The sequence below is a fragment of the Myotis davidii genome, unplaced genomic scaffold (genome assembly GCF_000327345.1).
Source record: "Myotis davidii unplaced genomic scaffold, ASM32734v1 scaffold385, whole genome shotgun sequence".
In the NCBI taxonomy this organism is placed as follows: Eukaryota; Metazoa; Chordata; class Mammalia; order Chiroptera; family Vespertilionidae; genus Myotis; species Myotis davidii.
This window is the reverse complement of record NW_006296096.1, coordinates 208,880-222,561: the sequence shown is the minus strand read 5'-3', so window position 1 is coordinate 222,561 and position 13,682 is coordinate 208,880. Positions and strand designations below refer to the sequence as shown.

At 44.2% G+C, this 13,682-nt stretch overlaps 1 protein-coding gene across 1 annotated transcript; it reads right to left on the bottom strand.

Annotated features, from left to right (window-relative positions):
• Positions 1-376: 376 nt before the first annotated feature.
• On the bottom strand, positions 377-1,837 carry LOC102764189 (putative tripartite motif-containing protein 75). Its single transcript, XM_006771024.2, has one exon. The coding sequence runs from the start codon at positions 1,835-1,837 to the stop codon at positions 437-439; it is 1,401 nt and encodes a 466-aa protein (XP_006771087.1). The 3' UTR covers positions 377-436.
• Between the last annotated feature and the right edge of the window lie 11,845 nt (positions 1,838-13,682).

The following is a 13,682-nucleotide window of genomic DNA, read 5'->3' as shown; positions in this document are numbered from 1 at the left end:
GTTTTGGCCCCATCCCCCAAGGGGTCCCAGATTGAGACAGGGTGCAGGCCAGGCTGAGGGACCCCACTAGTGAACAAACCCGTGCACCGGGCCTCTAGTATTGTATATATTACATGCACATTAAGTATATAAATAATGGATTATGTACATACTCTCCAACTTGCATTTTTTCCTCAGCATCATATTTTAGAGGTGGTTGACCTAAATATACATAGAACTGCTTCAACTCCTTCATAGTGTTTCATGTTGATTGATTATTCCACATTGTATTACTTTATTAATATATTCCCCTATTAATAGGCATTTAGGTTTTATCCAATTTTATTTATTTATTTATTTATTTATTTATTTATTTATTTTTGTACTTGGGCCTTTTATTACAAGCACTCTCTATTAACAGGAAGAGTAGAACGCATCAAACAGATTGCAAGGTGGTTCATCTTTCATCTTTGACTATACGCATTTCAAGTGATTTTGTAAAAAGTCCTATGCAGAAATAGGGCATAAGTTTTACTGTAAACCTTTCACTGAAAGTATACAAATGTGATCTATTTCTCAAATTATAAAATGAAACTTCTCCCAACTCATAGTCCAGAAAAATGCCTATCCGTTCCCAGTTGCCTGAATCCCATGTGTCAGATGTATTTGCCCAGAACTGAAACTGCCAGCAGCCATTTCTTGGGGATGGTGGCATAGGAGCATTCTTGGGGAAAGATTCCTTACACACGCCTAAGGACCATGGCCCTGTGCCTCTCACTTCTACCTGCCAAAAATGCCTGCCAGCATCGAATCCCTCAGAACGCAGGACAGCTGGGTATGAAGTGCGTCCGTGAAGATTACGAAGACCAAATGCTGTCCTATAGGTCACACTTTTTCTATCTCTTGAGATAATGAGACATGGATGGGCTGTTTCAGGATCCAGTGTCAAATCTACCTGAAATGTGTGGATCATTTTATGCAGGCCCAAATAATGTGGGGGGAGAGAACAACTCTCCTTCTTTAATTCATATAAAAAGGTGGCCGGGGGCTCTAGATTATCATACTTGTTTTGGATACTTTCAATACCAGTGAGTAACTCCATGTCTGTCTGCAAACACTTACTGATAATATCACTAACCCGACTGTTTAATATGGAGCTGTGGTTTGATATTTGGTTTTTCTCTTCCATTAATTTTTCTTCAACATTTGTTGTTTCAGTTAGCAAACTGATAAGCATTGCATTCTGTTCCTTTTCCAAAAAATTTTTAAGTTGTTTAACTTCAGAGTCCAATTCATCCTTTACATTTTCTATCCTCTGTCTCACTTCAAAACATTTTGACACTTGCATTTCTGACCGATTTTCAGTATCTTTAATCTGCTTGCTGAAGGACTTGATATAGCTCTTGAGCTTCCTCCTGTGAGTACCTGCAGCTTCTTCAGTGGGCATCAGGGGGTGATCCCCGTGATCAGAGGAGACACTGCACTGGGCACAACAGCTGCTGCACTGGGGACACAGCAGCTCCAGGCTTTTCTCACAGAACAGGGTCAGAACCTCATTGTGCTTCGCACACAGGGGTATTTCTTCCTGCATTTTCCTCTGGCTCCCGGAGGTGGGAATCTGCGGAACAATCTCAGTCATGTGACATAATTGGGTGTTCCTCTTCAAGCTCCTGTCAGGGCAGTGGTGGAGGCAGACAGGACAGGGAAAGGTGCTCTGTAGATGGTCCCAGCGCTGGTGGATGCAGGAGGAACAGAAGTTGTGCCCACACTCAGCGGTCACTGGGTCTCCCAGGTAATCCAGGCAGATGGAACAGCTGGCCTCTTCCTGGAGCTTGGCCAGGGAAGCTGCAAAGGCCATTGTGCAGAGGGGGTATCTGTTCCCAGATAGTCTCTTCAGTCAGTGTGATCCTCCAGGAGTGAAGAAAAGTGAGAAGCTGAGGTCTGCTCAGGCCTCGCTCCCTGTGGAAGCCACTAGGAGTTTCCAATAAGAGTTCCAGCCACCAGCTGTAGTCCAGTCTTCTTGTCGCCCTCTTCTGTATTTAACACCACTTTGCACAAGGGATTTAGAGTGCTCCTGGTAAAAAACCAAGCACAATCCAAGTCATATGTGTTTCTGGAGCCTGCTCCTTTGAGTGAGTCCCTGAAGTGTGTCTCCAAGAAGAGTCTCTGAAGCCAGTCTCCTACCAGTTAAATGCTAAGTAATGTGAGCCTGGCCTATATATACCACTAGGAGGGTGAATCTCTTTAAGACCTCACCCTCCAAAGCTCCTCCCTGGAGGTGGAACTTGTGGGCAAGGGTGGTAATAAGAGGATCTTTAGAAGTCTGGTTGATGGGATCTCCTCTTATTCCTGAAAGCTAGGAGGGACTAACCTTGTTAACATGCATAATCTAATTTGCACCTTTATAATCCTCCCTTGAATACCTCAATACCCTTTAATCCCATTTGGCTGAGGAGCAAACTAAAATGAAAAGTAGAATCTTGCCCTAGCTTAGCCCTGTAGACCTTCCCAGCGCTGGTGGATGCAGGAGGAACAGAAGTTGTGCCCACAGGCAATGGTCACTGGGTCTCTCAGGTTATCCAGGCAGATGGGACAGCTGGCCTCTGCTTGGAACTTGGCCAGGGAAGCTGCAAAGGCCATGGTGCAGTGAAGGTGTCTATCAGAAGAGACTCCCTTCAGTTGTGATCCACCAGGAGCGAGGAGAAGTGAGAAGCTGAGGTCTGCTCAGGCCTCCCTCTGTGGAAGTCACAGTAGGAGCAGGAATTTCCAAGAAGAGTTCCAGTGGACAGCTGACGTCTAGTCTTCCTGTCACCTTCTCCTGTATTTAACATCAGGTTCCCCAAGTGAGGATCAGATGTGGACTCTGGTCAAAATCCAAGCACCACCCAAGTCATAAGTGGTTTCTGGGGCCTGCTCCTTTGAGTGAGTCCCTGAAGTGTGTCTCCAAGAAGAGTCTCTGAAGTCATTCTCCTACCAGTTTGGTTTTATCCAAATTTTTATGCTATCGTTAAAATAGTTATATAATAAACTCATCTAGTTTTGAATGCTTTCTGAGTCTTGGAGTTTAAGAAAGCTAAGACAACACATATTTTTAAAAAATATTTTTTATTCCTTGTGATTTTCTTATAAGACACCCGCTTAACAGTGGTAGGGTCTATTCACTGAAAAATTCCCTGGCAGTAAAGAAATCAATGTTGAAGCACAGAATCTAGTAAGTGTGAGAATTATCCTTAGTGACTGTCTGGTATAGTCCTTAACAAGGGTATTTAGTTACTCACTTGAAGGCATGCTTCATGCAGAAATATATGCTTTGCAGAGATGTACTTACAAGAGGGTTGAGATGAGTCATAGTAGTTGATTAGTCTATGGTGGTTATGAGTCACTGGAACCAAAACATTTTATAAAATGCTTGGCTGATGACCAAATGCTCTGGCTTGAACTCCTGAGATAGGACATTTTGGAAAATAGGAAGAAAAATGTGCTATCTTACTATCTCCCCATGGAACATGTTTGCCAGTTGCCTAGAGGAATAGCTTCATTTTTGCATATACTGCTCCCTTGACGTGGAACACCCACTCTAATGCCACCACTCTGACTTGCAAATTCCTATTATTCATCTTTCAAGATCCATCTCAGAACTGAAGTGTTTCCTGAGACACAATTACTCATTTCCACCACTGAGCCCCACAGCTGCTGGTTTCTACTGTTATTAGACCATCTATCATGTGATATTGTAATTTCCCACTCCCTATACTTATCTTCTTTACCATTCTTCTGGGGCAGAGACCCTGTCTCGATTGTCCTTATACACATGACTCATAGTAGGGCTCAATTCACTTTTGTTACTTTGTTAAATGGGTGTGCTTGTTTATACAGGCACTATGAGATGCTAATAGTTATAACAGTAATATTGAACACCTATTGAGTGCTTCTTATTCTAAGAGTTTTATGGTTTCAGGTCTATGTTTAAGTTGTTAACCCATCTGAGTTAATTTCTATGTATGGTGTAAGATAGCGGTCCAGTTTCATTCCTTGGCATGCAGTGAGTCAGAAAAGGCTGTTTTCCCTCCATTGTATATGCTTGATTTCTCTGTTATAAATTAGTTGACCATATATGTGTAGATTTATTTCTGTCTTCTATTAATCTCTCTCTGCTTTTATGCCACTATCATAGTTTTTGTAGTATAGTTTGAAATCAGTGAACATAATGCCTCCAACTTTGTTCCTCCAAGTGCCTCTTATGTGCTATGCACATAGAATTGCATTGTATTAACTCATTCATCACTCCATCACCACCCAGGAGGTAAGTACTGTAATCCCTTTTACAGATAAGGATACTGAAGCACAGAGAGATGAAGAAACTTGTCCTAAGTCATACAGTTCTCAGTGGTGGAGTTAGGAATTATACTCAAGCCTTCTGACATCAGAGACTGCCTGTTTAAGCATGGTGCTACATTGCCTCTATTTTATGTGAGGAAGAGAACCTAAAGATAGTTTCAATGAAACAGAATATTTTTGCAAATAAAAATAAAAATTGTAGTCTGTCTCAGGATTAACTTGAAGGTTATCCTTGAACGAGTTAGCACTGTATCTATTTGGGGAGAAGTCTCTGCTCTATAGTTAAGAATTGTGGACTATGTGGTATGATTCCTTGTAAATAATAAGGACAGAAACAGAAGGCCTGGAACTCTCACATCTTTCTCCATGCTTACAAAGCACATACCTGTAAGTCAGACTGCAAATATCGGTTTATGACACAGAAGGGGACTAAGTAGGGAGATGAGCTTATTAATTTTCCTTTTGTGCATTATTTCACTGGTTTCAGTGGTAACATGCCACCCTTCTGATATGTGAAGAGGAATTTAATGAGAAAAAAGCCTTATACGAAATAAAATTGTACTGGGAAATTCCAGAGAAGGTGACTTGCCATGTCACATCTGGTAGGCAAAGACAACAGAGTTCAAAGCAATGTCCGTGAAACCCTCATATTAGAAATGGTAGTTTCATTCTTAAGGACTGTAGGAAATGAGGAAATGATGGCCTGCAGTGGGAGCAGGTCAGGTGGGGTGTGCCATACTAATTTATGCATCTCCGTGACTCACTGTGCCCCACTTGCTCCTCAGGCCTTGGCACCTTGCTCAGTGAGGAGCCCTGGCCACTTTCCCCCGCCTGCTATCTCAGGCCGTCCTGGGTGAGGACCACTTGTGCCTCCTGTCTGACCAAGTCTGTCACAAAGGCTCTGGCTCCTGTGACCATTTCTGGGTTCAGAGGCAGTACATGCGATGGGACAGGAGATCTGGCTTTCCTAGCAGCTGTCTCAACAGACTGGGAAACAGCCCAGAGAACAGGGGAGGGACTGTGCAGCCCACTTGGACAGGAAACAGAAGAGAGCCAGAACATAAATCCTTCTCTCATCCTCCCATTGATCTTCTGAGGCTCAATGATTCCATATGGCCTTTTTGGAGATGTGTGTGTGGCCAAGCAACAGACTAGACCTTCCTGTGGAGCCAGGCCAGCTCTGAAATGCACCAGGAAGCCCGTGCCTGGATTCCTCCAGAGGCCACCTGATGTGACTGTCCCCTGCTGGCTCTGCTCTGTATTATTGTGCTATAATAGACCCTGGCTTGATTACACTGCCTCGGTGATAATGAGCCCTGTGAGCCCTTCGAGTGAGTCATCCAACATGTGGGTGGTCCTGGGACACCCAAAATACCACCCATCGTATTTTTCATGTGGTAAAGTTTAATTTGGAATTTTTTCCCATATCATCCATGTCTCCTCTTAATAAGCTCAATCTTTTTATCTCCCATCTTAAACATATGGAATATATTTATTACAATTTTATTATAATTGTTTTAATGTCCGTGTCTACTCATTCCATCACATGTGTTATTTCTGGGACTGTTTCTCTTGAATGATTATTGTTTTCTCCTCATCAGGGACAAAGCACATGAGGAATCATAAAACCTTCTATCAATGCAAAGCCACTGTTTAAGCACACCAAGAACAGCAGCCTTTTGGCATACTGAGTAATTTTTGATTGGTACATTTTACCTTGTTGCTTATTGGCCATTACAACATTCCTGTTCTGCAGTTAATTGAAAATAGTTTGAGGCTTGCTTTTGAGTAGGACCAGAGCAGCTTTTGGGCCCACTCCTGAGGCAAGACTGTTTTGTTTTCCCTTCATGTGACGAGGTTTTTCCTCTGGCTGGTGGGAACACAAAGTACTTCCATCCTGTGTGAGGCCCAGAAATGGCCCTGCCTATGTCTTGAGGTGTCCTTTCTTCGACTCGTTTCTTCACCTCAACGCAGCGATCAGTACCCAGCTGAAGACTCAAGGAATCTCCCGAAAATTCTCTCTGTGCAACTCCTTCTTCTCCAATCAGCTCAGTTGGCTTGGTCTCTCCAAATTCTCAAGTCTGTCTCTTCAACTCAGGGAGGCTGCCAGGACTTGTTTGGGTTCCCTCTCTCTATGCTGAGGCCTGGAGACTGGGCACTGAGCTAGGGCTCCCCTTTCTTTATTTCCCTTCTTTAAGGGTCACTGCCCTCTACTGCCTGCTGTCCAGTAGCTAAAAAAATTGTTACGTCTATTTTGTTCATTACTTTTTAGTTTTTTCCAGCATATGACTCCTTCCTGGTCAAAAGTGAACATCCCGTACTTCCACACGATTCTTTGAATCATGAAGTTAAGGTACTTCTCACCAGTGGGGACAATGCCTGGCATACAGTAGAGAGTCAAACATGTTCTGTTGAATGCCTAAATGAAGAACTGGTCTCCCTAACTTTAATATAAGTTTAAAGGTACAGTATTATTTTCACAGACTAGACACATATTAGTAAAACTTCAAAAATTTTTTTATTTAGATCTCTGCAGGCTTGAGGGAAAATTCTTGCTCTGTCACTTGGTAACTGTCTGCCCTACGGTCTTTTTCTTTATGAGGATACTATGAACCCTGCAGGGCAGGCATGAGAGAACCAAGGGGCGATGTATGTAAAGCACACGGCAAATTCTCAGTGAAAATGGGAGCTTTTGCTGTCATTCTTTTTTAAAATATATTTTTATTGATTTCAGAGAGGGAGAGAGAGATAGAAACATCCATGAGAGAGAGAATCATTGATTGGCTGCCTCCTGCATGCCCCTCACTGGGGATCGAGCCCACAACCCAGGCCCTTGACTGGGAATAGAACCATGATCTGTCAGTTCACAGGTGGACGCTCAAACACTGAGCCACCACGGGCTGGGCATCTTGCTGTCATTCTTGATATGCTTAAATGGTAACCTTCCATTCATATAAGGCTTTATAGTTTGTGTGCTTTCCATATATGTATCTTAGATATTCCCAACCATATATTTTCTCCCAAATAATTACCTGAGTTTAATAGAAAGCAAACACAAGTCCCATGAATCTTATGAAAATAGAGAAAAAAGTAAAGCAAACTAATACTTGAGTATTTGGAGACTTGAGAGCAGAGCTTTGCTTCTATGGAGGGCTCTTGAACATCACACTCTATTTTTAGCTTTGAGAGCAGCATCCGGGCTTGCATGATAGACTTTGTCTCTCAAGTTTTCAACCCACTCCTCATCTCGCCATGTATGCCAAAAGCCATTTTTCACAGACTCCCTTTTGTACTCACTGTCTGTAGTGTAAGCCCCACAATTCCTATAACAGGCTGCTTTGACAGGGGTAGAATTGGGAGGGCCTTGAACGGCCTACATGTAAGCTCTCCTCCCCACGTTGCTCTCCCGGATAAGGCCCCTTAGCCAAACAACAATCCTTATCAAGGGGACCAGGCACAGCTTCTGCTTATCCTTGGCTAATGGATTTTAGCTCCCTGCCAGCCTGTGGAATTATTCAAACAAGCCAATCACATCCTCCTGTGGGAACCAGGGGGCACCCCACCCTCTTGATACTACAAAGCCTGCCCCCAACAGCCTCTGGTTGTTCACTCTGCCCCTGAGTGCAACCCTGTGTGGGCTGCTCTACCCTCTTCCCTTAGGCCAGTGATGGAGAACCTATTCTCAGAAGGTTCGCCATCACTGCCCTAGGCTGAGAGTCTATGTGGCTAATAGATGCTGTTGATCACACCTGTCCAATGTTGGGTGTCATGTGTTCGGCCATCCTCTTCACCTTAGGACTGGCCCTCTCCCTTGACATGGGGTGACAACGGAGTGACTAACACACCATCCATGCCACTCACTGGCACGGCCTCTCCTCATCTCTCAGAGCTGGTGGGCAGATGTGAAGGCAGTGCCTTCAGACTGACTCCACTGAGCAGAGAGATCAGCTTAAAGGATCTCAGAGAAGGAGAGGGCAGGGAGAATAAAGACCTTTACAAGTGTGTTTGCCAATCCTCTGAAAACCTTGGGAATTTAGAGACAGTTTCCCATAAAAGGGAATAAGGAGCCAAACTCAACGTCTGCCCTGGCTTTTTGTGCTGGCTCTCCCCTCACTGAGAAAGGGTAACTCAGATGGTGGCAGGACAGGGCATTCTTCCTCTGCACTCTCTCCCTTCAGCCTCACCCCTGAGGGGGAAGAAGTCTTATAACCTGACCACACACCCGAGTTACCCTGGGAGAGGTGGTCAATAGTATGAAGAGGAAGGCTTGCTTCTCTAGTAACTTCCTTGGTCAGGTATTTGCTGGGGATGTTGGAAGCCACGTTTACATTCCCAACCGGAACTAGGAACAATGGTCTGGCTGGCTTTGGAGAGGTGGCGGTGAGGGGGATGCGGCTGGAGCCATTGGGTGGGCAGAGGCTAGAAAAGGAAAAAGTGTCAGCAAAGTGTTCTCTTGGAACTGACATATTTCAAGACAGAAAATATAATTTTCCCCACACTTTTAAGCAATAATGTTATTAAACGAAAGAAAAAAGAAATATCTGATGTGGTTCTGACTATAGTTTATAAAATTCCTAGTTTTAGAGACATTAAATGGAATACGTTGGGGAGCCAAAAGTTAATTTCATTTAAAAGGAGAATGGATGAATGTAGACATTTCTCACAGGCAGTTGAATTTAACATCTTCCTCCCAGCTGGTAACGTGTGTGGCTGTCTTAGCTGTTTATTTTCATGTTGACAGAGTCAGAATGGTCTCTCCCAAGAGAGTGAGCAGTCTGGGAACGACACAAACAATGCACCTGTCTCTATTCTAAGACTTGCTTGCGTGCATCGTCCCATTTAGGCCTCACAACCCCTCTACCAGGTAGGTGCTATCACCGTTTATGTGACTTCTGGCAAGTTACATAACCTCTCGGAGGCCCATCTGTAAAGTGGGCGGAGTCACAATATCCATCTCACAGTTTTTCTAAAAATTAAGTGATAGAATCATTGTAAAGCACAGAGCCCAGTTCCTAGTACACATGAACTGTGAGAGCGCGCAGAGTATGCCACCCCAAAATCTGCCTCTTTGGCATAAGGATTATTTTGAGAAACTGCCGACACAGGAGAAGTTCTGAAAACAGAGTAAAAAGTACATTTACATAAGAAAGGGGACCTGGACCAGGAAGAGAGCTACTATCAGAGGCAACTTTTCACCTGAGAGACTCATCTGCCAGGCAAGGCAACCTTTGTTTACCAAACTTCTCCTCTTCATCTCTTTGAAGTCCCTGTGCCCTATTCCTTTCCTTAGCTCATGGTATATGACCTCAATTGTGAGGTTGCTTTTTGAGTTTCATATTCTTTATGAGGCTCCTGTACATACATACTTAAAATTGTTGCTGTTTATACCCTCCTGTTAATTTGTTTTTTTATTACAGGGGGCGGTCTCAGCCACAGAACCTAACACAATAGAGGGGAAATTATTTTTACCTCCCTGCAACTGTTAAAAGTATTCTTTATTAAAAAGCTATGCCGTTTTTATTCCTGATTGTCCAAGAGACGTATTTATAGATATGGATGTGAAAATATTTGAAATTTCAAAAGCGCTCAAGATGTCAAACTTTCAGTCAACGGGCCATCATTTGAGTGCAAGCTTGGAGCAGGGCAGGAAGCAGGCCTGTGACAGCCAGACCATCTCTCAAACCGCCAGCTGTGTTTGCATCTTCTGGCCCAAGGCACACAGTAGGCCATGCGGTGTGACATAGCACAGTCACTAAGACATGGACTAGGGAGCCAGGTTGCCATATTCTAATCCTAGTTCTGCCATTTAGTAGCTATGTGTCCTTGGGCATTTAGTTAACCTCCCTGTGCCTCAGTTTTGTCATCTGTCAAATGGGGAGAACAGTAGCACCTGCTTCGGAGGGTTGACATGAGGCTTTTGGGAAATGGTGCAGGTAAAGGGTGCCTAGGTGTAGTGAGCACATGCATGGTAGCTAGGACACTCGAAGTAGGTCCTAATACAAAATACTAATAAGGTGTTAACTGGGAATTTTTGCCCCTATCTCATGGGGAATTCTCTGAAAAGAATGGTTTTAGGTGCTTAAACAGCTAAGGTGCATTAAATACTATTTGCAAGGCACTGTGTTTTAACTTATTTAATCGTCATAATGATGCTATAAGATAATCCTGGTTCTTCCCATTTTGCAAATGAGAAAACTGAGGCACAGAGAAGTTAAGCACCCATTGCTTCAAGGCAGGACTTACTGTTGAGGGACCAGATGGATGTGGTATGGGGCACAGGGTTCAACCAAGGACAGTGTTTCCATGCTGGGCTGTAGATCAGAAAGCAGCAGCCTGGTCTGGGAGGGGAGAGTGGGTTGCTAAACCTTTGCCAATCCCCTACTTGTTTGCAGAGGGGGCAGAAGTGGGGTGGTGGTGGTGAGAGCCCCCCCCCCTGGAAGCCAATGCCAAAGCCATTTCCTGTGAACTGATAAAAGCAAAGGAGACAGGGCTGGAGCTGGCTTTGTGGGGTAACACGCCTCTTAGTACAACACTGAGGTGAGGCAAAGATGGCTCCTTTGTGCCCAGAAATGTCCACCCTGCCACCAGCCCAAACAACCTCATCTTCAAAATTTCCCGTTTACAAAGGGAAGGACACGGGGAACATGTGAAACCCTCTTCAGGTAACACCACTTCATCCCTCGGAGTCGCTGCTTTATGTGCATTTGTTGAAAAGATTGGAAAAGGTTGACTTTAATGTCATCCAGCTGAAAGCAAGAGAGGGAAAAGAACAGGAAGCCAAAGGGCGTGTGTGGTTGGGCTGGGGGTGGGGTGGCAGAAGGAAGAGGCTGGGGGGTTGGGGCTCCTAGAGGGAAACTGGTTGGTCAGCAGACACTTGGCCCTGCTTCCAATTTCTCTCAAGCCGGCCTTGGAAATGCCACTCTTAAGGACCTCCGGATGACTTGTTGGCATGGATGGCGTATAATGCTGCCCCCTGGGAGAGAGCGTACAGGAATATTGTCTCTCTTCATCTTTAAAAACACTTTACTTTCTATTCAGCTGCAGTCTTATTGCAATTTAAGGGCTCATCAGTCAAGTGGACATTAAGTGGCTTCTTATATAAATACTTACACAGTTCTGACTTTGCAAGGGTCTCTGAAAGGCATCCTCTCCCTTTTAAGTTCTTTTAAGTTTGCTTTTCACTTTAGCAAGTGTGTACAGATCTATCCAGAGGTGGAAATTGTCCCTGTGCAAATGAACTCCACAACCACAAAGTTATGCTCAAAATTCACTGCTGGGGCAGCCCCGAAGGTCATCTCCCGGTAGCATGGTGAGGAAATTGCTTTTGCTGTTAATTATTGTCCTCGCTGAGAACAGAAACATTCAGGAAATTTAAACATTTAAAGGTGTTTGTGACAGATAATCTGAAGGACATAAATGAAGAAAAAAATCACTTGTAATTACAATACTGAGACAACTATTACCAATTTTTATTTAGAATATATCTGTATCTCTATCTTTGTCTCTACTGACCTGTCAATTGACCTGTGACCACGATAAAGTTTTGGAACAGTAACCAATTTTCATCATGACATTTATTAAAGTATAATAGACAGAAAAGTACACAATCATAAGTGTACTCATGTACAAATCAATGTGTTTTTATAAGCTGAACATACCTGCGTTCCTAACACCAGCTCAAGAAACATAAAGTTACCCAACCTGTATGTATTTCCTCTACATTTGCGTGTACTCTGTCTGAGGTCCTTTCTCTACCTCAAGCAGTGGGAGTTTTCCACCTTCATATCCTGGGGAAAACAGTGTCAGCAGACCACAGAGGAAAAGAACTTAATTTTTGACAGAGATCCAAGAATACAATGAGAGGTTTCTAAGAACATGAGTCAGTTTGAGCCAGTGTTTCTAACCCTAAATCTAGATAAAGGATCTTGGATGGGGGAAGACAAGAAAGTAAGCAAATAGAGCATAAATACTGGTGGGCCTCCTACAAGGGCACTGGCCCTAATCTAAGTTCAGAACCTATCAGAGAAACTGTGGATAGGAATTTTGACTCACATAGAAATGTTTTCAGATCCAACAGCATCCTGCTTGCAATACTGTGAAGGCCTGAACCCTTGTTCGCCTCAACTGAAGTAGCTCCCACTCCCCATTTCTCAGTGTAGCTTTCCATGTCCCGATGTGCACGTCTCAGACATGCAGGTACTTCTGCTGCAGGTGGTCCTTATCCCTCACCTTCGGGAGCACAGGTGCAGGTTTTTGTCCAGGCCATGACCATGGTTCCCAAACTTGTCTGTGTATCAGAATTACCTGGGGACCTTGGTAAATACACAAATCCTACAACTGAGTTTAATCAGGCCTGGAAATCTGAAATCTGACCAACTCCCCAACTGGTTTTTGTGCAACCAGTCTGGCATTCATTGGAGAATTTGATTTGGGAAGTGTTCTTCCAGGGTCTGCGAACTATACCATTTTATAAACAAAGCTTCAGCGCAGTGGGTCCAAGGGACGCAGCAGACTCCATCGCTAAGCTGTTGATGGGGGGGAGCAGCTTGGGTGGTAAGGCTCCCCTTCAACCAGATCAGCCCCTTCTACCTAAATGGACCTGCATCAAGGATTCCAAGGTCAAGAGAGGTTTGCAATCCACTTTCTGTGCCACAATGTCAACCACATCATTTTGTCAGCAGAGGAATTTATGCTAGAATAAGGGCACCCCTGGGAAGAGCTTTGCAGGCCAAAGTCCTCTCCTCATTCCCTGAAAAAGGGACAGTGCACCTGAGACACTGTTGGTTTGTCCTTCCTAACCTATGCCAGTGTCCCATGGCTTTTGAGAGATGCTGCTATGGATGAGAGTATGCCCTTCTGAGTCCTCTGCACTTGGCTACGGAAAGCTCTTAGAGCCCTGTTCTCAATTATTAAAAGCAAGGGGGCAGGAAACATCTATATATACAAAAGCCTAAGTGACCACCCAACCATTCAACTGGTAGCTATGATGTGCACTGACCACCAGGGGGCAGATGCTCAACGCACAGGCATGGAAACATGGAACAGACTGATGAATCTCAGAGGGAAGGGGGGAGAGGGGAGGGTGGGAAGAGATTAACCAAAGATCTTATATGCATATTAGAGGCCCAGTGCACAGATTTGTGCACCGGTGAGGTTCCTCAGCCTGGCCTGTGGGGATCGGGCTGAAACTGGCAGTCCAACATCCCCCAAGGGGACCTGGATTGCGAGAGGGTGCAGGCTAGGCTGAGGGACCCCACCAGTAGACGAATCCATGCACTGGGCCTCTAGTTAATAATAATAATAACAACAATAATAATAATGGCTTTTAAAAACCAAGGCTTTAACAGACTCATTTTTTTAACTTC

Excerpts from the sequence above, each read along its gene's own strand:
- LOC102764189 (XM_006771024.2), bottom strand. The coding sequence starts at position 1,837 with ATGGCCTTTGCAGCTTCCCTGGCCAAGCTCCAGGAAGAGGCCAGCTGT.